The sequence below is a fragment of the Anarrhichthys ocellatus genome, unplaced genomic scaffold (genome assembly GCF_004355925.1).
Source record: "Anarrhichthys ocellatus isolate YVR2014 unplaced genomic scaffold, GSC_Weel_1.0 scaffold90, whole genome shotgun sequence".
In the NCBI taxonomy this organism is placed as follows: Eukaryota; Metazoa; Chordata; class Actinopteri; order Perciformes; family Anarhichadidae; genus Anarrhichthys; species Anarrhichthys ocellatus.
Window position 1 is genome coordinate 76730 of NW_022280120.1, and position 22189 is coordinate 98918.

At 41.8% G+C, this 22189-nt stretch overlaps 2 protein-coding genes across 2 annotated transcripts in view; one reads left to right on the forward strand and one right to left on the reverse strand.

Annotated features, from left to right (window-relative positions):
* Positions 1-781, forward strand: part of cfap92 (cilia and flagella associated protein 92 (putative)) — a 22821-nt gene extending 22040 nt beyond the window's left edge. The window contains exon 10 of the mRNA XM_031875367.1: positions 754-781. Within this exon, the coding sequence (XP_031731227.1) occupies positions 754-763 (10 nt within the window). The 3' untranslated portion in view covers positions 764-781. The remainder of the gene's footprint in view (positions 1-753) is intronic.
* Positions 782-2831: 2050 nt separating this feature from the next.
* On the reverse strand, positions 2832-15226 carry acad9 (acyl-CoA dehydrogenase family, member 9). Its single transcript, XM_031875406.1, has 18 exons — positions 15044-15226; positions 13590-13683; positions 13371-13472; positions 12967-13073; positions 12174-12274; positions 11672-11750; positions 11407-11578; positions 11241-11314; positions 11080-11155; positions 10918-10988; positions 10708-10827; positions 10509-10637; positions 8859-8938; positions 7385-7511; positions 7218-7295; positions 5177-5305; positions 3487-3559; positions 2832-3199 (listed from the first exon to the last, which is right to left on the reverse strand). Exons 1-18 carry the CDS (start codon positions 15224-15226, stop codon positions 3099-3101), a joined length of 1896 nt encoding a protein of 631 aa, XP_031731266.1. The 3' UTR covers positions 2832-3098.
* Between the last annotated feature and the right edge of the window lie 6963 nt (positions 15227-22189).

Below are 22189 nucleotides of genomic sequence, written 5' to 3' on the forward strand. Positions count from 1 at the left end.
TATATATATATATATATATATGTATATATATATATATGTATATATATATACACATACACATGTATATATTATATATATATATATATACATATATATATATACATATACACATATACACACATACATATACACATATACACATATACATATACACATATACATACACATATACACATACATATACACATATACACATACACATATACATATACACATATACACACATACATACATACATACACATACATATATATGTACACATACACCAGGTAATACCATTTCAGTTTAATTTTGGTTTTATTAAAGGATATCGTTTTTAGTCTCAGTTCACTAACTATTTTTTACTGCTTATTTTTGTTTTAGTGTCAGTTTTAGTTTACAATAACTCTGCTTTGGACACACTGTACAACACAGTGACTAGCGCACTAAGTTCAACAGTCACAGTATCCAAGATTGGATTTTTTCCTTTAACTGTCTGGGCTGTAAGCTTTTCCTCAGTATTGAGGGCCAATATTGATATGTTTTGATCGAGGCTCCAGATGGCGGCTGTTTGAGCCAGTGTTTTTACTGCTGAGTAACACACTTCCACACCACACTGGAGGATAGATTTGGTCAGGGAGGAACCTCAGATATCAGCAGTGAACAAAAATGATCTGCTTTCGTCTGTCCTGGTGTTTGTCCAACCATCCAGTTAAGTGAAATCAATAGTTTTATCAGTTATGTGACGATAAAAGCATAATTTTTAATCCACAGAGTTAAGTAGGTGTGCTGTTGATCCTCAGGAGACCTGCAGCAGGAGCAGCTCGGGGCAGCCAGAGCGCCGTACTGTTGATGGCTGGGGAAGCTGCCTCCTGGTGGCGGCCCCAAGCTGCCAGGCAACGCCCCCCTCCCACAGTTCAAGTGTCACATGGGAGGAAACAGAATTCAGGAGATACAGAAAGATGAGCCCAATAATTAATCAGTGAGGAAATCAGGCATGATGCTGAAGGTACGGTGCTCTTAAAGTGGAATGACTTCTAGATATTTTAATTCAACATTGCCCAAGATCCACTCCGATGATTAGCATACAGACCGTAGACTGTATAGAAGAAGTGAACATGGTCGTTGTGACGTCACACATTGGTTTGTGGACTGTCTTGAGTTCGTCATTTTGGCCGTCGCCATCTTGGTTTTTTGCAACCAGTGAGCAAAAGTGACCATATTTGAATTGCGGAGGAGTGACGTAGAGACACCGTATATGTAGAGGCAGCGACCTGTCAATCACAGTAGCCCCGCCCTAAAGCATACCCTGCTTTATGGTCTATTTGACTCTAAATGGACCATAATTTACTAAATGAACATCATGCTGTATTGAAGAAGACTTGAAACTAGAGATGGAGACCATAAACTCATGATTACAATGTTTACTGAGGTAATAAATCAAGAGAGAAGTAGAGTCACTTTCTCATAGACTTCTATACAATCAGAGGAGTTGCCCCCTGCTGGCCATTAGAGAGAATGCAGGCTTTCCAGCAATCAAGGCATTTTAATCCCAAACACTGTTTCTCTCTGTCAGGTTCAAAATCCTTGCTTGAAGTTTTAAGGAATTCCTTTGCACCTCATCGGTCACGAGGACTTAAACGAAGGCAACGTTTACACTTTGCTGCATGGATAATTGCAATCGGACGCACAAAAAGTCTCTACTCCAAAACAGTAATATTTGGTGCATGTAAACAGTCGGTGTAATAAAGATTTCTAGCGGCTTTAACGTCTTGCCTCAGTTCAGTGTTTGTTCAGTTCTTCTGGGCTTCTGGTTGCAGTTGTCGGTAATAAATCCAGTTAGAGAGCAAATAGTGGTGTTTGTGATGAATTTGGGTAACAACAACGCAGAGAAAGGGAAGAGCGTGGCCCCGGCAAAAACGCCGCCATCGTCAGACATACGTCCCTCCGTCAGTTTTAAAGTTCAAATTTTAATTAAAAAAAGAAAAGAAACTCAAAAGAAACTGCAATCCTACCTAAGCTATTCCTGTTGGCTAACCCTATAGAAACTCAAGCTCCGAATGAAAAACGTTGTAGCCAAGTAGCAATTAAGCTAACTAACATAGCTTACAACAGACTTACAACAGTTACACACCTTTATCGTGAGCTCTTTTTTCCCCTCCTTCACCGTGGGTATTCATGGGGGCTTTAAGTGGAGGGTAGCAGGTGACGTTGGGAGAAGGATGGGTGAGGGGGGGCTGCACATTGTTTCTCATAAAACCTTTTTTTTTTTACTAAATGTAATGAAACCTTTGTGGTTGAGGATAAATAGCATAATGAGGAATAAAAACTAAATATTGAATGCTTTCTAAATTGATGTGGATCCATATGTCCATCAGTGATTTTGACCCAATGTTTACATAATTCATGCTAATTATGATAATGAGGAAAGGTTGCACTACTGCACCGTGCTAATAGATGAAGTTATGGACATCCCAAACATTGACTTAAGCAATTCATTAGCTCATTATGCTAATAACTCCAATTGCCCAACATGCAACTTTTAGCAACCAAGACTAAGCTCATCTCATAGATTATATTTTAATCATAAACGTTGATGGGACACAACATTTCTGGGCTTCATATAGGAGTTTTCCAGTAGACTATAGAGAGAACCATGAAAGGCTTTTGTGTTCATGTGCTATGTTCTGTCTGCTTCTCACAGTGGATTCAGGAAGCAGCGCTCCTTCCAGTAGAAGTGGACCGGCCTGCCTCTGACGGACCGCGAGAGGAGCGTCTTCACTTTTCAGAAGTATGCACCTCACAAAAACTAAAGTGTCGACCAAGTAGGCCAATAACCATTAAAACACGTATCTTGTGCAAGTACTTTATTTTAAACTTAATAAGCCCTTTGAATGAAGCTCGTAACGCCATGTCCCCAAAAGTGTTACCTTTGAAGCCAAGTTAATAAAATATAGTATCTACTAACATAAATCTCTTAAGTTATTCATTGGGTGTAGGAATAATGTCAACCAAAGTAAGTACTAATAGAGTCACAATCACTGGAGCTGTGAATTGGACCGGTCCACATCGTCCAATCAGAAGAGAGGAGCCACAGCACTCCGGTCACACGTGACGGCTCAGTATGTCCGCTCGAGGGGGTGAGAGCAGACGTAGGCTCGGTTCTCCAGGACCTCTCTGGCGATCTTCTTGATGTTGGCGTCGTTGTTCTCGGGAGAGTCTGAAAAATGGACGTGGGAATCACATTCGCTCGTTGAATATGAAACAACTTTTTTTTTATCTGTCTGGATCATGTCACCGGATAAATCTGGATCACATACAAAACACGCTCCGTGTGAAAATGAGAAGCAGCAAGGGGTTTCATGTGTTGGTATGTGGGCTGTTGTTGGGGGAAATTCCGCAACACATGCAAGTCTTTTGTACTGAGATGCAGTAAAAAAACAACAAAAAAAAAAAAAAAAACGAGGCAAGGGGCTGTTCTCAATTACCATTTTGTGTTGTACTTACGTTTCTGCAACTGAGTCATCCAGTAATTGTTCTTGAAGAAAGCGTCGCTGCAGAATGTGTTTGCGAGCAGCACCTAGAAAAATAAACGTGCGAAAAAGAAAACGGCAGACATGAATCCAACTGGAACACACACACACGCGCGCACACAGAATATGATGCAGTAGGCAGTTGAAAGTGCTAAATGTCAGGAACTAATCAAATGTGAAGGGAGACTGTTGCAAAGGTTCGCAGCTTCCATTTTCATCAATAACCCATAGGTTTCAATTTACACAAATGTCAGATTAGCAGTTTTTCTATTTTTTTATTATTTACACGAAATGAACAGGCCCAAAACCAAACATGAACCAAGCTTCTATCATGTGGAACTACGCTGGATGATTGAAGCCACATTTGCTTTTGAAATAATTCAGAACTTGGTTTGAATTACTCGGTGATCCTGGGGCGAAACAAAAAAAGAAAGGAAAAAAGACAAACGACTATTTTTGGAATGGAATTCAGTTAGACAGGATCTCTAAAGTCTCTGTGCGTGTTTTACATAAAACACAAAGGGTGGGGCAGCTGCGTGTTATGCCTGTAGCTACAGCGGAGAGGAACACTGCTGCCCATCTGAAACACAGGAGGCTTCTCTAATGGCTCTCCATTGAGCACTGGTGGGCTCTGCTTTGCTTGAAGGTGGAGCGGCACATGCTGTAGTTACACCTCGACAAAAGAGCCAAGTAAAAATTATAGCTATACTACATCTAAGTAAACAAGTCAAAGCACTCGCACACAATGGACACAATTAAATGGCTTGGCAACAAAAGAGCACAGAATCAGAGGTGACAGAATGTTGACATGCTGCTTTAATTGCGTTCAGTAGACGACTTGCTGCAGTGAAAACAGCCTGAGCTAATTAGGAACGACGTGTGTTTTGATTAAACAGAAACTTTGTAGATTTCCAACTTTAGATCACTACAATGTGGGTAGTATACGAGCTTATTTTTTTTTTGTGTGCGTGCGTGTAGATTTATACGTATATAGACGGCTCATTCTACATTAACACAACAATTCTTATTTTCAGGTGTTTACAACACTCAAGAAAACATGGTGATGACATTCTAAACCTGCTAATAGATGCTACACACCGCACCTTTAACCGGTCCGGCTGTCTATACAGGCTGCTGGACAGCGTACATTTTACACTTAAAGTCTATATCCTTCCGTTTTACAACTAATGATTGTGTGTTCACAAAACAAGTACATTGTGTACACTCACTCCTGTGCCTGGACACATGCTGTATCGACACACGGAGGACTGAAGCTGCTGCTCTACAGCCACATGGTACTGTACGGGTTCAGTGAGGCTCTGCTCCTACTATCAGTGATAGATGGTGTCAATATAGAGAAACCGATGCGTACCAATCTGTTGAGCCAAATGGAAAACGTCTTTCACTGTGAAAGACAGAGAAATCCGCTCAACCTGAGTATTAATTCCAGGTGTGTAGGTGTACGGCCTTTGAAGTTATGACCACGGACGCTCTTCCTCCGTACACGTGGTGTAGCCAAGTATTTAAATGGTTAATGGAGGATTTCAGAAAGATTGTGTTTTCTTCCTAATTCTGCTTGGCCAAATAAATCTGGACACTCCTGAGTATGTGTTAATTAAAGTTTGGTGTGTGTGTGTGTGTGTGTGTGTGTGTACTGTACACACCTCGTGGTCGTGATTCCTGAGCCCGATGCTGATGGAGCGGCTGCTTCTGGACAACACAGCCGTCATGGCGTAGAGATTGATCAGCACATCTGCTACTCTCTTCAGGATGAGCTGTTCATCCACTATGGTCTGAAACAACAATAACGGGACACTTTAATCATCAATCATTCCCAACCTCAGAGATGGTTAAAGTCGTGTCTCTGTAATACAGTGAGGAGGTTCAGTTTCTGCAGATGATTCAATCATATTCAGGGGGAAGTGTGTGTGTGTGAGAATGGTGCGAGTATACGAGATGAGATGACAAAATGTTTGATTCAGAATGTGTAGCAGGATTTAGAGTCACTTCACTGTTAACATTTATATCTGTTATATTTCTATCTGTTTCCGGAGCATGTCATGTCTTCTGTCTGTAAGTTTCCTCAGAACTTCTCGGTCCAGATGTTGCATGTTTCGGGGGCGAGGTTTTAGCAACTTCACTGCGATGCATTTAATTGCTGCTTTAAGCAATATTTGTCATCGCATCAATACCTTCTGGTATTACTCCCAGTAGTGACAGCTTTGGAACTTTTGGGACATTTTTGTGGAACACTTCTTCAAGAGGGCCTCTCCCCAAAAACACCACAGAGGGAGAAATTAAATGTGCTCTCAGCCCGGCTGAGCTCTCGGTTTGGATTTAGCCCGTAAGTTGTAGATAAATCGCTTCCTGTGTTTGACACGAGTCCATACAGACACCAGGGTCCCACCCGGGCTCGTGTGTGACAGCGGGGCTCTTCTCTCGGCAGGTTTAACCATTTGTGACCTCTCCGTGGGAAGATGTCTAAATGTAGCAAGTGCAGTAGACTGGGTGTGACCCACATCTTACACACTAAACACTCCAAGCTATTAGAAGGAGTACCTATTAAAGGAACATTCCACTTTATTAGCGCTTGGGCCTTCTCTCCTATCAGTAACACCAAATAATAAGTCCCATGCAGGACCATCTGTTAAAAGAACTTCAGCCCAATGTTTTCTGTGTTTCCATAGCGATCTAAAGACCCGGACACTGAGGCGGGCTGGTGGAGGTCTCTTCTACCGCTCGGCCTCTCAGCGAGATCTCTCTCCCTTTATTTTCTTCTTCTAAATGAGTCGAGAAGCGACTTTACTTTTGCTGCCATCAAACAAGAGAGAAATTACCTCCTCTGGTCCCAAAGCCATACCGGAGTACTTCCTTGCGTCATGAATGACGCTGTACGCCATCTAAAGCCAACCAGCGACGGTCATCCCTGCTGTCGTAATAACTTCTTCAAAGGGTTCCTAGTCCCTGGGGAAAGTTCCTGCTCTCTAATAGGAGCTGTCCTTAATAACTGCCCCGATTTCCCCAAAATATTTTAGTGTTTTATCTTTTATGAAGCGTTGATCATCAAGCTTATCTATTTTGACTTTACAGGAGCCGTGTGTAGGATTTAGAGCCATCTAGTGGTGAGGTTGCAGATTGTAACCAACTGAATATCCCTCCGCTCACTCCTCCCTTTCCAAAAGTGTGGAGAACTACGGTGGCCTTCAGGTAACGTAAAACCTCTCTCTCGAGCCAGTGTTTGGTTTGTCTGTTCTGGGCTGCTGTAGAAACATGACGGACTCCGTGAAGAGGACCCGCCCCCCAAGTAGATATGAAGGGCTCATTCTAAGCCAACAGAAACATGACGTGACTATACACGAATAAAAACATAGTTATAAATATCATATTTCATTTCTGCTAATAGATCCCCACATAATCCTCAACTTAAATATTCTAGGTCTCATTGCTCAGCAGCCGGAGACTGCAGTGTGATGAAAGCCCTCTGAGGGGAACGACACAGGAAGTAGGGATCTGGAAAAGCCGATCTGTTTCCAACAGGTTTATAGCGTCTGTGGGGAAGCCGTGGTCACAAAAGCACAGTGAAGGAGAGCAGCTGTCTGAACACCTCAGAGACACAAACAGATATCTGCTGCCAATTACAAACAACTCGTACATTCAAGAAGATCCCACAGCTACTTTCCAGAATGTAAAAGAACAAAACGTTACCTTTCCATATCTGTACAGCAGGCTCTCCACAGTCGATCCGAAGAGGCCGACATTCTGTTCAAACTTCTTTGAGCTTTCCTGTAAACGGAAAAACTCCAGAGCATCAACCAATGCATACGTAGATTTACAGAAACCGTAACCCTCCAAGTTCAGATAGAATGTCTCACTGCCAGGCTGGGGTGCACCACTCCGTCCTTCCCCGTCAGGCCGAGGTCAGCTGTACTTCCCAATGAGCTCCTCAGTTTCTTGCCCACCATGCCCAGAGCCATGCCAATGTTTCCTTTCTTCATCTCCCTGCAGGCAGAGCGGAGAAAAGACGAGATGGTGTTTCAGTGAAGAAAATCCATAACGTAGTCACGGCCACACAGATTTCAGCCTTTTAAGACCAGAGAAGCATTACATTTATTCATATTTCTATAATATCAATGGAGAAAAATGTTTGTGTGAAGGGAAAGGAGTCGCTCGTAGTAATGAGCCCACATAGAACTGTTACCCGACTCTGCAGTTCACCTTGGCTCTACAGAGTTTTGGGCTTTAAAATTGAGATTGTTTGATCGGCTCTCGACTATCAGCGCTTTCAAAAAAAACTGATAAAAAAAACTACACTACCCACACTACTCGCTTAGCAACAAACAGCAGAAACAATTAGCGACTAGCTGGTGATTACAGAGGAGCATTTGGCAGCTAGAGAGAGAGAGCGATTTCTTTCCTCACGAGTTGGTGGAGGAGACAAAACAGAATAAATACAGGACACGGAAACACATCTCCAAATACATGCTAATGTTGCTACGTAGCTGCTAAGTACACGCTTTGCTAACGTGTTAGCGACGGCAGCTCCAAAATATTAATGAAACATGTATATGATTTTCATGTTGTTTTGGAGGGATGCCCTGAAGCAGGGGTGTCAAACTCATTTTCACTCTGGGCCACATCAGCATCACGGTCGCCCTCAAAGGGCCAGTTGTAAATGTAATACTGTGTAAATGTAACTACTCCTAACTTATTGTTAAATAACTCTCTGCATTTGATTATTGTTTATTCAAGTGTAAAAATATTGTACATGCAGTTATGTAAATGTAAAGATATATTTAAGCACATTTCTGTTATTATAACTTAAATCCTTTTAATTTAGGGTTAAGAAACCCACATTACTCTATCAAACTATTAAAGAAACATCAAAGACAAATATCAAACACAAGTTATTACAATAACTTTGTTCAATGCTTAAAATCCTTTCAAGGGTGCATTTGCACAATCCCACGTGAAGTATTTCATGTGTATTAAAGCCACGTTTAGAGTAGTCTTCCATGTACTCACAATACATTTCCCTGTCAAGTGTACAGTAACCACCCAAAGAGCTGCTTCTATCACTGTATTTAAGTATCTCATAATTTCGACTATGGGGATATTTTTATTATCAAGTCTAACTTTTAATTATTATTATTATTATTATTATTTTTTTGCTGGCGGATTCGCGGGCCACATAAAATGACGTGGCGGGCCGGATTTCGCCCGCGGGCCGGGAGTTTGAGACCCCAGTGTCCAAGACAAAAGAAAAACTACACAAACCAAAATCACAATTTACATCTCGTCCAATGTCACGGTATCAATGAATGCATTGAATAACCTCCAGAAGCTTACTTTATCTTCCCTGTGAGGACTTTGCCAGCGTACTGCATTCCAGTGAGAGCGATGTACATCCTCAGGATTTCATTGGTACCCTGAAAACAGCAACAGAACCTTACAAATTGCACACTATCAACTCAAATAAAACAGTGTGATTGATTCACACCTCATGGTCCATCAAACTACAGAAAGACTCCTTAGTCCTTAACTAAAAAGCAGTCCATGCAAGACCTCGGATTTCAAAGTCAAATGTGCCACCTGGTGGCCACTGACAGAAATTATCCTCTTAAACCAACTGCAGTCGAGTCTCACCCACATAAAACACATTTGATTCCCCTCTTTATGCCAAAGAAGTGACAGGAACAGGACAGAGAACATGACCTTTGATGGTCGAAGTTGGAACTAATGCCCAGAGAGAAGAACGACAGAGGAAACCTCTAAAGTGATCACATCTGTCCAGCTCAAACTGATCACTGTAAACGGGTGACTATTTCAACAAAATATTTTATGTTTTTGTTTTTATTTCTCATGCAGATTACCATATAAATTACTTTTTTTCAATCCCTGCTTCACCTGTTTCAGCGTGGCTTTAACCACTGGTGTTCCCCCTATAGGCACATTGGTTAACTGTTTAGGTCACCAGCAGCCATGACTCATTCTCCTTGCTTGGATTTCACTGCTGCAGGCAGTGCCTTTGTGATGGGTGCTGGTGATGCTGGTGACCTAAAACTTTATGTCAGGGTGATGGGTGTGATGGGATGCTTGGCGTACCTGACAGTTTCTGACAGTTTGTCAGAAGCATAGAGGTGACTATGTTTTTCATTGAGAGAAAATGACTTTCTATTTCCTGGCATGATCTCAATGTGCCTGCAGCACCAGCCTCAGGTAGCCAGCTGGAAGCAGACGGGTCAGCACGAGGCAAAGTATAACGGAGCAAGGTAAAAAAAATATAGCATTACCGTAGTTTTAACATGTATTTACATACGTTAGCATGGATGAAAAGACCCCTTTCAGTGGACTACTTGAACACTACAACAGCATTTGAATAGGAATGATTCTGTTTTTTTTATAATATAAATATATATATATATATATATATATATATATATATATATAAATAAATAAATAAATAAATAAATAAGCGTTTGATCACTGTGACTGTGATAACTAAAAGAGGATAAAAACCTCACGGTGACTGGTCTTCTTCCGGCTGGCTACTTGAGGCTGGTGCACGTTACAATCATGAATACAATAAGCACGGGAAGAGCACTTGTGGTTGAAGCCGCCCATAAAACAGCTGTACTGTATTTACAAACATACAAACAGCTGTACTGTATTTACAAACATACAAACAGCTGTACTACATTTCAAAACAGCTGTACTACATTTCAAAACAGCTGTACTACATTTCAAAACAGCTGTACTCTATTTCAAAACAGCTGTACTCTATTTCAAAACAGCTGTACTCTATTTCAAAACAGCTGTACTCTATTTCAAAACAGTCAATAAAATTTAGGGAAGCTGACCATTTCATTACATTATATTCATGTAATACATACACACGTCAATTAGACAGTAATCTGCATGAGAAATAAAGCAAAAGAAAAATGATTTGGTTATAATAATCATCCTCTTTTAGAGATCCCATCAGGCGTCCCCTTTTACCTCGAAGATGGGCAGGATGCGACAGTCCCTGACGTAGCGCTCGTAGGGGTAGTTCTTGGTGTAACCCAGACCTCCCAGGACCTGCAGAGCTTCACTGACACAAATCCAGCCTCCCTCTGAGCTGAACACCTGAACAGAAAACACAATATGAGACATTCTATTTTTTACATGAACAAGATTTGATGAGAAGCCGTCTAACCTTAACCATGGCAGCCTCCAGAGAACAGTCTGGAAGGCCCGGTCTGTCCATCATCCCCGCTGTCAGGTACGCCATGCTCTCCATCACAAAGGCATTGACAGCCATCAATGCGAACTTCTCCTGCAGTCACAGGGCAAAGACACTTTATTCACCTCAGACCAGCACGAGTGGAGTCGCTTATTCACAACGGAGGGAAAAAGTAGACCGTACCTGAATCATTCCGAATTCACCCAGGCTTTTGTTGAACTGCTTTCTGGTTACGGCGTACTCGGCAGTCAATTCTATAAAGAAAGAAAAAGACAAAAGTCGAAATGAAATTATCTCTACAAAACCAACACATGGAAGTTCTTTAACAACGTTTTTTTTTTTTACCGATCAGTTTTTTAATCATTCCAGCTGAAGAACTGCCCATACTGAACCTCCCCGAGTTCAGGATGTTCATGGCGACCTGTCCAACACAAAGAGAAAGGGTCGGTAAGCAAACCACCACGCCCTCAGCAGAGACAGTCACGTGGATAAAGGATGAAGCTTACCTTGAACCCACCTCCTACTTCTCCTATGACGTTCTCCACTGGCACGGGGACGTTGTCAAAGGACACTTCGCAAGCTGGAAAAGTCAAATAGTTTGGTTACAAATGACTCTACCAAAGATCCCTCCCATGTGTTCGCCCCCTCCTATCTGAATCATGAGAGGCTTACTATTGGAGCCCCGGATGCCCAGTTTGTCCTCGAGCTTGCCGCTGGTGACGCCCCCGAAAGCCCTCTCCACGATAAACGCAGAGATCTTATCTTTCTTCACGCCATCTACGACCACCTCCATCCTGGCGAACACGGTCATGACATCTGCCATGTTGCCGTTTGAAATCCAAAACTGGTGACACACAAGTTGACAGACGGGGGATCTTCAGAGTTCAGGGAAAAACCAATAACGAATGAGCGAGGGTAAAGAATGAATTGCCCTCACCTTGGAGCCGTTGATCAGGTAATGTTTGCCGTCTTCCGACAGGGTCGCACGGGTCTGAATGGAGGCTGCATCACTTCCACTGAAATGGATCAAACTGAGCGTTAGTTAAGCTTACCCAACCAAAGTAAAGTAAAGACGACATCACAACGTCACCCTTGCGGTGGGAACTGCTCGTTTCTGATTGGTTGGAAATCTTATTACTGAGCCGGGGTACAGTGCCTTTAAAAAGCGTTCACTCCCTCCCTGACCGCAGTTAAAATGTTGCTTTTGAAAGGATAAACACCAACAAATATGGATTGAAGCACAATATTTTGTTACTTAAAAACATATTCTGAATTTCAGGAATGATTACATCTTTTTTTTTTTCCATTACGTTTCGACTTTACAACAATCGGAGTTATTGGAAATGTTTGGATCACTGGAGTCACCACTGTCGTCTAATTCTACAGATCTTCATCTGCAACTGGGCTGCAAAATGTAAATGAGGTTTCAGTGAAGTTACCTTCCAGGCTCAGTCAGACAGAACGCTGCAATGTGTTCTCCAGAGGCCAGTTTGGGCAGATACTTCTGCTTCTGGGCTTCATTTCCTGCTATCAGAATCCCCTGAAACGCCAAACAGCTGTTAGCAAGAACCTCGATACCAACCGTGCTATCACAGGCTAAAACCAGACTGTATATAAGAAGTGGACGTGGTCATCGTGGCGTCACCCACTGGTTTGTGGACTGCTGTTATGAAGTCTCGAGTTGGCCGTCGCCATCTTGGAATACGGCGCTCGCTATTTTTTTTGTGCATCCAATGAACGGAAGTTACCATATTTGGAATGCGGAGAAGTGACGTAGAGACGTCGTATACGGCTCTGGTAATGGTAGCAACCTGTCAATCACAGTAAGCCCGCCCTAAAACATACTCTGCTTTATGGTCTATTTGACTCTAACTGGACCATAATGTACTAAATGAACATCATGCTGTATTGAAGAAGACTTGAAACTAGAGATTGAGTCCATAAACTCATGTCTACAATGTTTACTGAGGTAATAAATCAAGAGAGAAGTAGAGTCATTTTCTCATAGACTTCTATACAATCAGACTTTTTGCAACAAGAGGAGTCGCCCCCTGCTGGTCAGTAGAGAGAATGCAAGTTTAAGTAACTTCCGCATCGGCTTCACTCAACATATCCAGAGGTTGCCGCCAGGCTAAAACCTTCCCTCCAGTTCCTCCCCATGACGGACACGCTCATGATGAGCCAAGTGAAGAGAATAATTTAATATACAATGTGACATCATCTCGTTTTTACCTTCAGTCCAATGGCTTGATGTGCAGCCAGTGTCACAGCAATAGAGCCGTCTAATGAGGTGACCTCTGCCAGTCGTGCATACACGGTGTTGGACAATCCGAGACCCCCTGGGACAGAAAGAAAAAAAGACACCTCCTTTAACTTGTGCTGATAGGACACGGTGGGACTATTACTGTATTTCTAACTTGCATGAGAGACAACCAGTTATGGAGCCATTTTAACTCAGGGTTGGGTATAAACTGTAGTGGATGGATTGCGTAATACCTGGCCGTTACACGGCTGCACATTTTTATAAACAACTAGTCTAAGAACTTATTTGTGTGTTGCGACCTGTTTTAATGGTCTAATATCCACTTAGTCATAACTAGCTTAAGTTAGAACTCACAAAGAGCTGGTCATCTTACCATACTCCTCCGGAACCATGATCCCAAACAGCCCGAGCTCCTTCAGCCCATTCAACGTCTCTGGAGGGATTTTGGCTTCTCTGTCAATTTTAGCCGAGTCAACTAAAATCACAATAAACATTCATCATCAATTCTAGCATCAATATTCATGCATAAAAACATATGTATGCTGCTCTTAGCATTTTGCAGTTGGATTTACATTTATCAGATCTCTCTCACCTTCCTCGTTGAAGAATTTTTCCACGGGCGCAACAAGCTGGTTGAGTTCGTCCACTTCTTCATTTCCAATCTCTGGGTAAGGAAAGACCTCAGCCTGGGGGACAAACGCACTAGAAGTATTATTAGCATTAGAAGAAAAAGTAGTAAAAGTAGTAGTATCAGTAGTCGTAGTAATAGCTGTAGTAGAGGTCATAGTATTTGAAATAACAGCAGTAGAATAAGTAGTAATAGCAGTATTTGAAGTAGCAGTAATAGTCATAGTCAGTGGCGATGTAGAAATGTTGTACGGTTGTCTGAGGAAGATGTTCTTGGAGTAAGAATTAACATTGGTCTCTATGGAGCAGATATTTGGACTTCCTCTCACTTTTCCACTTTTTCTAAATGTGTAAATCTGTTGGATTCCACAGTCATCCGTCGAGACCTGGACAGGATTAGCTACACTTTCACCAAAAAATTATGCATAAGTGAAAATTGTGGAATCAGTGGCAAAAATAGAAATATAATTTTCACAAGAATCTGAAGCTCCTCTTCACTCTGCAATACACACCCAATATAAAGTCAGAAAAGATCTGAAAGAATCATAAAAGTTAAAATGTGACAGTTCAAAAAGTTTAAGAGGATTTGAAAATGTTCTCCATAGAGATCCCATTCAAAAATAAATTGCAAAATGCTTGATAATTCAAAAAGCATAAGAGGTAGAAACAAAAAACGTACGGAAGAAATAGTTGAATAAAGATTTGAAGAACAATACTTGGAATCAGCATAAACATTTTACAAAAGCTTTTTGTTATGTAATTTTTTTATTTTGAAATCCAGCCCTTTTTTTTTAACTTTAAAACGAGAGAAAAAGTTAATATTTATCATTTATAATTCATCCAGTTCAATTTGATAAATATTGCTGAGATGTTATTCAATTGAATTTTCTTTATTTGATTTGACAGTCAGTTGTTGGCTACATAGAGACGTTAATACAGCTGCTGGGCTACTTCAATCATTATGGCACTAAAGTTACATTACTGTGATGTTCTGAACCTTTGCGTGAGGAAATTATTTCTAATTGGACCTCGTTGAATATGAACAGAATACCCCTGATCTATAACCTTTTCTTTAACCTTCAACCTTTAAATTGTGAAATAGGCTAATGATAAATAAATGCAGCAACTGAGGTTGTTTTATGTCATGCAGTAATCCAGAATGATATCAACTTCTAAGTCACTCAGCACCATAGAAACCAGCAGACTCGTCGCCGCTACCCATAGCTCATAGCTGAGAGTTAGTTAACGCTAGTTGTGTAAGGTTGGGGTCACACACATATCGACGGGAAAACAGTCTTCGACACAACATTACCGATAAATAGAAAGACAGACCCGTAGCCTCGTCCGTCCATCACTAGCTGACTCTACGCCGAAATCACAACGACAGTCATTTGACAAGTAAACACTCAGAGACGTCACCTTGTTCACCTGACCAAGGAACAGATCCTTGGCATACGCGAGGTTCCTTGAGTGCGTTCTAACGGACCTCCGCTGCTGGAGGCGGACCACTTGTTCCCCAGCATGCCTCGTATTACATGCGAGCAGCCGCTGTCCGATTTGAACGGATTTAGAGAGTACGACAATTCTGTTCACATTCATCATGCCTCTGGCATAGATCTCTGCTTCGTGTGGCACAGAGGTGTATGACGTAAAAACACAGCCGGGATACCTTTCACCCGTTTCTGTCTCGTGTTGATGACGTACGCAGATGGCCAGACGCTAGGCTCGTTCGAGATGAGCTGCGCCTCGTCTGGGAAGTAGACGAGAGCAGGCGGTAGCAGCAGGGGGCGTTGAAAAACAAAACCTGCGGTCAAGTCCGACAGATTCCAGCCGCCTTCAAACAGGAAGTCAAAGAAACAGTTACTTCCTGTTAGATCCAATCTGTAGGCTTCTTGTAGTTTACAGACCTCGTTCGGATTCATTCATGTGTGTTTGTAAATATATGTTCATGTGGAAACGTGCGTGTATCTGCATTTGTATGCTATCCGTTGTTCTTTTTATGTCTGCCTGTGAAACACTTTGCTGCTCGTTTTGATATATTATATAAATAATCGTTATTATTATCAATCACACAAGATATGTTTTTAGATTAAACCTTTGTTGCACAACATGAGACTGATAGCCAACAATCTATCATCAAATATTACAATTACACAGAAAAACAGGAATTTCTACAAAACGTGGTGTTTGTTGTCAAATCTAAGAGCCAATCAGCTCATTGATCTGGCGAAGGCCAAGCATAGCTATTTTATAATTTTTCATAAATACACTACATCATTCTAATTATTTTTCCCATTGTCTTATTTTCTCATTGCACAGCTATTGTCTTCCTCAGTTGCTCTGCTTCCAGTGCAGCTTGTTTTAAGTAGAGCTTTTATCCAATCAGATTTCACCTCTGTGTGTCTAGGTAAGACTAGAGGCCCGAGGCCTGCTAGGAAGCCTTTGCTGATTAAAGTATATGGGGACGATATTGTTGATTGTCATAGTGTTCAACCAATCAGATTTTTAGTTTGACATGCTGGGCGTATTCTTTGACGTGCCAGAGCTACCGAGGTAGTCTACAAGTACGTCTGCATTAACGTGCAGCTCAGCAATAACCCTGGGTCATGCAGTCGATTGTGAGCAACTGCAGCGCCTGGCTCTAAAATCTGTGGCCGCCTCAATCTTGTGAGGTTATCGTTGACCAAGTGTTTGTGACGTCAGAGCAAGTTGGGATCAAATCGGACACAAATCTAACCGGCATGCATTGTGCGCTGATTGCCGGTGATTGATTCTGTGCTAGACTGGCTCATCTCGAACGAGCCTGCTACCTTCAAAGAACCTGGCAAACAGCGAATTTCAGTTTAATAGTTCTGAATATACTGACTCGAACGCTACTAACGTTTTATAGCACCATAAAACACACAAAGAAATTAAATATTTAGGGCCCGAGCACCAACGAAGTCAGACAAGCGTAGGACCTATCGTTCTTCTAATATTTATTATTATTATTATGTTTATTGTTATTATTCTTTGTCTTTCAGTGGGAAAATGAGGTGCTTGGGCTATACGTCCATTCTTCAAAACAATCTGACTCTGTGAAAATAGCAAGCAAATTGGGGTGTCGGGCTAAGGTCAGACGAAATGGCTCGATAGCACCCCTTTGGAGTAGCCCCAACTTTGGGTTTCACCCAGCTGTATGAAATTTGGTATGTATATGTAACGTGATGGGACGTACAAAAAAAGCCTCATAGAGGTATGTCCTAAACCAGTGGTGGGCCTTCAGGGCCTGCAAGGCCTTCTCTGCTGGCCTAAACAGAATCACAAAGTTATAGCTATTTTATAATTTAATATTTTTCCTTAAATACACTTCATGTATTATAATTTATAAAAATATTTTTCCCATCATCTTATTATCTCATTGCACGGCTACTGTCTTCCTCAGTTGCTCTGCTTCCAGTGCAGCTTGTTTTAAGAGCTTTTATCCAATCAGATTTCACCTCTGTGTCTCTAGGTAAGAACAGAGGCCCGCAGACTCACAAGTGAATCCATGTGCAGTTTAAGTGAATGGGGACGATATTGTTGATTGTCATAGTCTTCAACCAATCAGATCTTTAGTTTGACATGTTTGGGTTTATTCTTTGACGTGCCAGAGCCTGCTAGCTGGTCTACAAGTACGTGATTGGTCAGTGGGCTAGCGTGACATGTTGGGCGGTGACAATCCCAATATCTGCTGTCTCTGTTGAGCGGACATTCTCAGCCCTCAAACGCATTAAAACATATTCAAGAAATACAACTGGGGAGGCTCGACTGTCTTCACTGGCGTCCATGAATCAAGAAGGACTTGTTACTGGAACTAAAACACACGGATGTTCTGAACAACCGTGAGATTAAACTCTTTGTTAACAAAGAAAGGAGGACTTTGTCTTTAAATAGTGAACAGCAGCTCTGGTAAGTTAAATGCATTTGTTTTTACATCTGCAGTAGCTTTAATGTGCTTGTTTATATATTATTATTTGTACAACTTGTTTTTATGAAGATGGATTTTTGTTTGGTTTAATATGTGATAGGAACCATTTTTACGTCCAATGTTGCTCTGGGGACATATTTAACCGGTGCCTGTGTTGGCAACTTGCCGACTTTCTCGCTAAATCTGGCAACTTTCCAAACCCTCATGGCGACTTGTTCTGGTGTTGTTGGAGACTTTTCTGGTGTCTTGACTCTGACGTTAAAGCACGTACGTTCTGTCCTGTCGTGAACGAGCAGCTGATGCTGCCCTGAGCCCTTCCGCCGCCCCAAAGCACTCACAGGTGGACTCTCTCACAGAAGCCTCGCGCAGCAGTCCCAGCTGCAGTCAGAGCAGAGAGGAGACGCAGTCTCGGCGTATTCTCTGCAGTTAGTGGATCTATAGGTGTTGGCTTCATGTTTACAAGAAACAAATAATAACCGTAGCTGTGTTTCAGCTGCAGGACAGCAGTGAATGCCCAGGTATAAAATGCACGGCCCGCCACTGTCCTAAACCCAACAGGAAGTCGGCCATTTTTTATTTGATGACGTTTTTTGACACAACTGTAAGACGTTCATCATGCCAGCCCACGAAGCTTTTGACCTTTCATGGAATGACTTTGCTGTGGCGACTCATGTGGCGACTCAAAACTAAGGTGTTTTTGAGGGGCTAAAATGCTTAAAACATAACCAAACATGGTACACACATTTAAAGTCCTAACTGTAGTTATCTGATATGATTTTATTGCTTCAGAGTGGCAAGTCGGCTCGATAGCGCCCCCTACAAAATTTCAACAATGCAGACCTTGCAGTGTGTTTCACCTAGATGTAGAAAATTTGGGGATCAGATCAACTTCCAATTTGGGCAGTACAATCTAAAGACCTTAGCGATTAAAAGTTAGCAAAAGCTTGAGGTTTCATGAAACGGCTTTGACGTGGTGTGGCGGCCATTTTACATGGTTCGCCATCATCCATCAAGCTGTTGTAACTCGACTATACTTTGTCAAAACTGTCCCAATCTTGACATGCTTGAAAAGAGTCATGGTTTCTGCATGCCAATATTAACTCATAGTCATAGCGCCACCTACTGACAACCATGGCCGTAAGCAGGATACTATCAATACAGTGGTCCAAACACTGAACTTATTAAAAGGATTCGTGGGCACACCATCAGAAAAAGGCTTCTCTGATCTAAATATGTGCAAAGTAAGATGTTTGGCGAGCAGAAATTGGATATCAATAGTTTAAAATCGCGCTTGTACGTGGAGTTTTCATTAATAGTTAAGTGAATTGTTTTTGTTCGTTTTGGAGACAGGCTGTAATGTGAAGTAATTTAATGCAACTTCAGTTTGTTGAATAAAATCAAACTGCACTTAGACTAATTCATATTATAGGTCATAATTCATGGGCTCACCTTTTGGCTTAGAAGTATTTCTCTACAAAAACATTTTTTTTCCACATAGAACGATACAGTCTGCCATTTCTCCTCGACTCTTCGCGCTTTGAGTCACTCAGCAGTGATTGTCAGAGCTAGCTGCATAAACACACAGTCAGTTTTGAGACCTTTTGAGGATTAAGATGTGGCAAAAGGACCTGGCTGGCTACGCCGCTGATCCATGCAGGAAATACCGTCTAACTCGTGCACGCAGTGTATGATGGTCACAGAAATGCACGGCCGCGTCAACCAGAGTCTTGCCAGTACCCTCGACGTGCGTGAAGGTGCGAGGGTCCAATCAACGCTGCTGTTGATTTATTTCGAGAGAGAATGTTGCAAGCAAATATTTAATACAATACAATGCAAAAATATCCCTCTCACCAACCTTATTGACAGGATTTTCATAGGTTTATCATGTTCTATTTACTCAGCTAATTGTTCAATTATATCTCCAAACATAGATCTAGATTAATTTTTTTAACGTCTTCTCTAAACTACCAGAAAAACATATTATGATGGTATAATGCTGAGTCATATTTAAATAGATTGAGTATCAAAATGACTTTTACCAGCCTGTGAAGTATAACCAAAGTGTTAACTTTTAATTGTAAAATATAAACTCTAACGGTAATGCTAAAACAAAAGAGAGGACATGACACATCGCCCTCAGTAGTCTTGTCTAAATGTGGCGGATCGTGGCTCTTCCTCGGTCCGTTTATATCAAGTATGCCCGTTATGGTGATATTTCTGATGGCCCCTAAACACAGAACAACCGTATAACAATGGCGCGAGGCTACCACTTGGTGGAGCAATCTACAAAGAAACTATAATGCAGTAGAGGCGACGACATGGAACATACAAACATTACTTATAAATATACAGCACATAAGCACGTGCCCGGGATGACTTACACCTATGCACAGAGAATAGGAAAATGTCAGAAATTGTGACATGTTATAGCAGAGTCAACACAGGTGTAATGAATAACATTAATGATGGCCCCGTTCCATTTAGGTGGGCTCGGGCTCTGGTATTGTGCATGCTGGCTCACTGGAATGGCTGTGACACACTAAATGGAATGTGACCATCACTAATGTTATTAATTACACCTGTGTTGACCCTGCTGTGCTGTGACAAGAGCTTATTGTCATTGAACCTCCTCTGGAGCAGACTTCAAATGCACTGTAAACCCACCGGTGCTATAAATAATAATACGAACAACGAATATTGTCAGTGTCACCATTACCAACGTAGCACGCATCATCGTCTAACAGAACACAAGGGGGTACGTAGCCCCGAACCATTCTCTGCCGGCAGAGGAAATGCAGCCCTGTGCTCGGGCCCCTCCCCCGGCTGCATGATGACGTCGTCCTGCTGACACCGAGGAAGTGGCCCCTCAAAAGCCCGGGGATCTATTTTTAGCTCCAACCTCAAGGGCCGGACGGACGAACAGGGCGAGCTGTCACTCAGACCACCTGCCACAGTCAGGGCAGGCAGCCGGGCATGTTGACTGTGCAAGACGGAGAAGAGAAGCAGTGTCGAGGCCCTTCGGCTGTATTGACTTTCATCAGCGGATCCACAGCAGTTTGTTGAGTTTGTTAATATCAGATGCCTCGGTGTCCCCGAAGAGAGCCTTTGTATTGTTGGATGGCTAGAGGAGGAGTGGAACACAAACCATGTGGCCACAGATGTCATGTCCTCAGTACAATATGCAGATATATAGAGATTTTTGGTTGTTTGGTTGTTGACAGTGTAAATGGGGGAGAGTGGGGGGATTACATGCAACATAACATAGGTCCTAAGGCCGGAGTGGAACCCGGGATGTTTCCGGTTATATGGCGTGTGCTGTAACCACTCCTCAAACCACATGCAGGGATATCTTCAAAATGTATGATGTCATCAGGCTTACCTCAGCTTAAGCCCAGAGCGGAGCCAGACATCGCAAACACCCCACAGCCTCCTTTTGGGGAGATTTTCTTATTTCCCCACTCACACCAGCTACAGTATATGCACTATTTTGGATAATACAATACCTAAAATGTAAGATGATAGTTGCCTATGGAAAAAAAAAATCCTGTAGAGCATACATCCTGTTTTTATCTAATTGTTCTCCAACTATCTTCAGTATTCTGAAACCATAACATAACAAATGTTGAAAAGGACTAGTGTACTCCTCTCACCTAAAATATTGTCAGATGTTACTGTTTTTAACATACATAGGATAGGTAGGGTAGGAATAACTAATCTCGACACCTGTTTTTAGCTTTAAGCTTGAGTAGAGCTCAGAAAGAATGTCGAGGCTGACAAATCTGCTACATTTGAATCCATGTCATAATTATCTGGACTGCTCTAATTGCAGACCAAGTAAATGTAGTCATCAATAATCTGTATTGAATATTAAGCTAACAGAAGAACATTTACTCAACTGCATTAGAGTAACAGTAGTAGTAGTAGTAGATAGCAATGTTAGTGCGCACATAAATGGGATTTTATGGTTTCCCCAGTTCAAGAACTTTTATTCTAGTAAAAACCTAAACATTCTGGAGCCTCAGAAGCCATATATATTTGCAGCGCTAATGGGAACTTGGACTCATGACCACCGAATGCACACAAGCACAGGGTGATCCGATAGAAGACAATAGTTTCATTGAACTTCACGGGGGTACATCCATGGAGCGGAATCCACATCATCTCAGATCGTCTGAGAAAGCTGAGTCAGCATGTGCTTGTTATTATCCATTAAGACGATATAATCGCGCATCACGATATTGCGATACACAATTTCATCACGGTGATTCCATTTAAAGACGCTACATTATCGTATTGAATTATCGGCCATGCTTTAATTGTGGTTCTATGATTCTAATACTATTTCCCCTTTTTAGGTAGAAAGACCTACGTATACAGTAAGTGCAGTTCTAGGATCCAAGGACCACTTTCAGATAGTAATGGGGTCCTAAAGAACGTCAGGACTTTTTGCTTTTTTAAGGTAGAAAAAGGTATGCATGGTCCAAGGACTGTAGAACCACCTTCAGGTAGATAAAGCCCTGTGCAACCGTGGGTAGAAAAGCCATCATTCAACTTCACTCAAGTCAATCCAATAAATTGCACTCCTTGACAAAGCAGGGCCACTCAGCTCAGGTTTT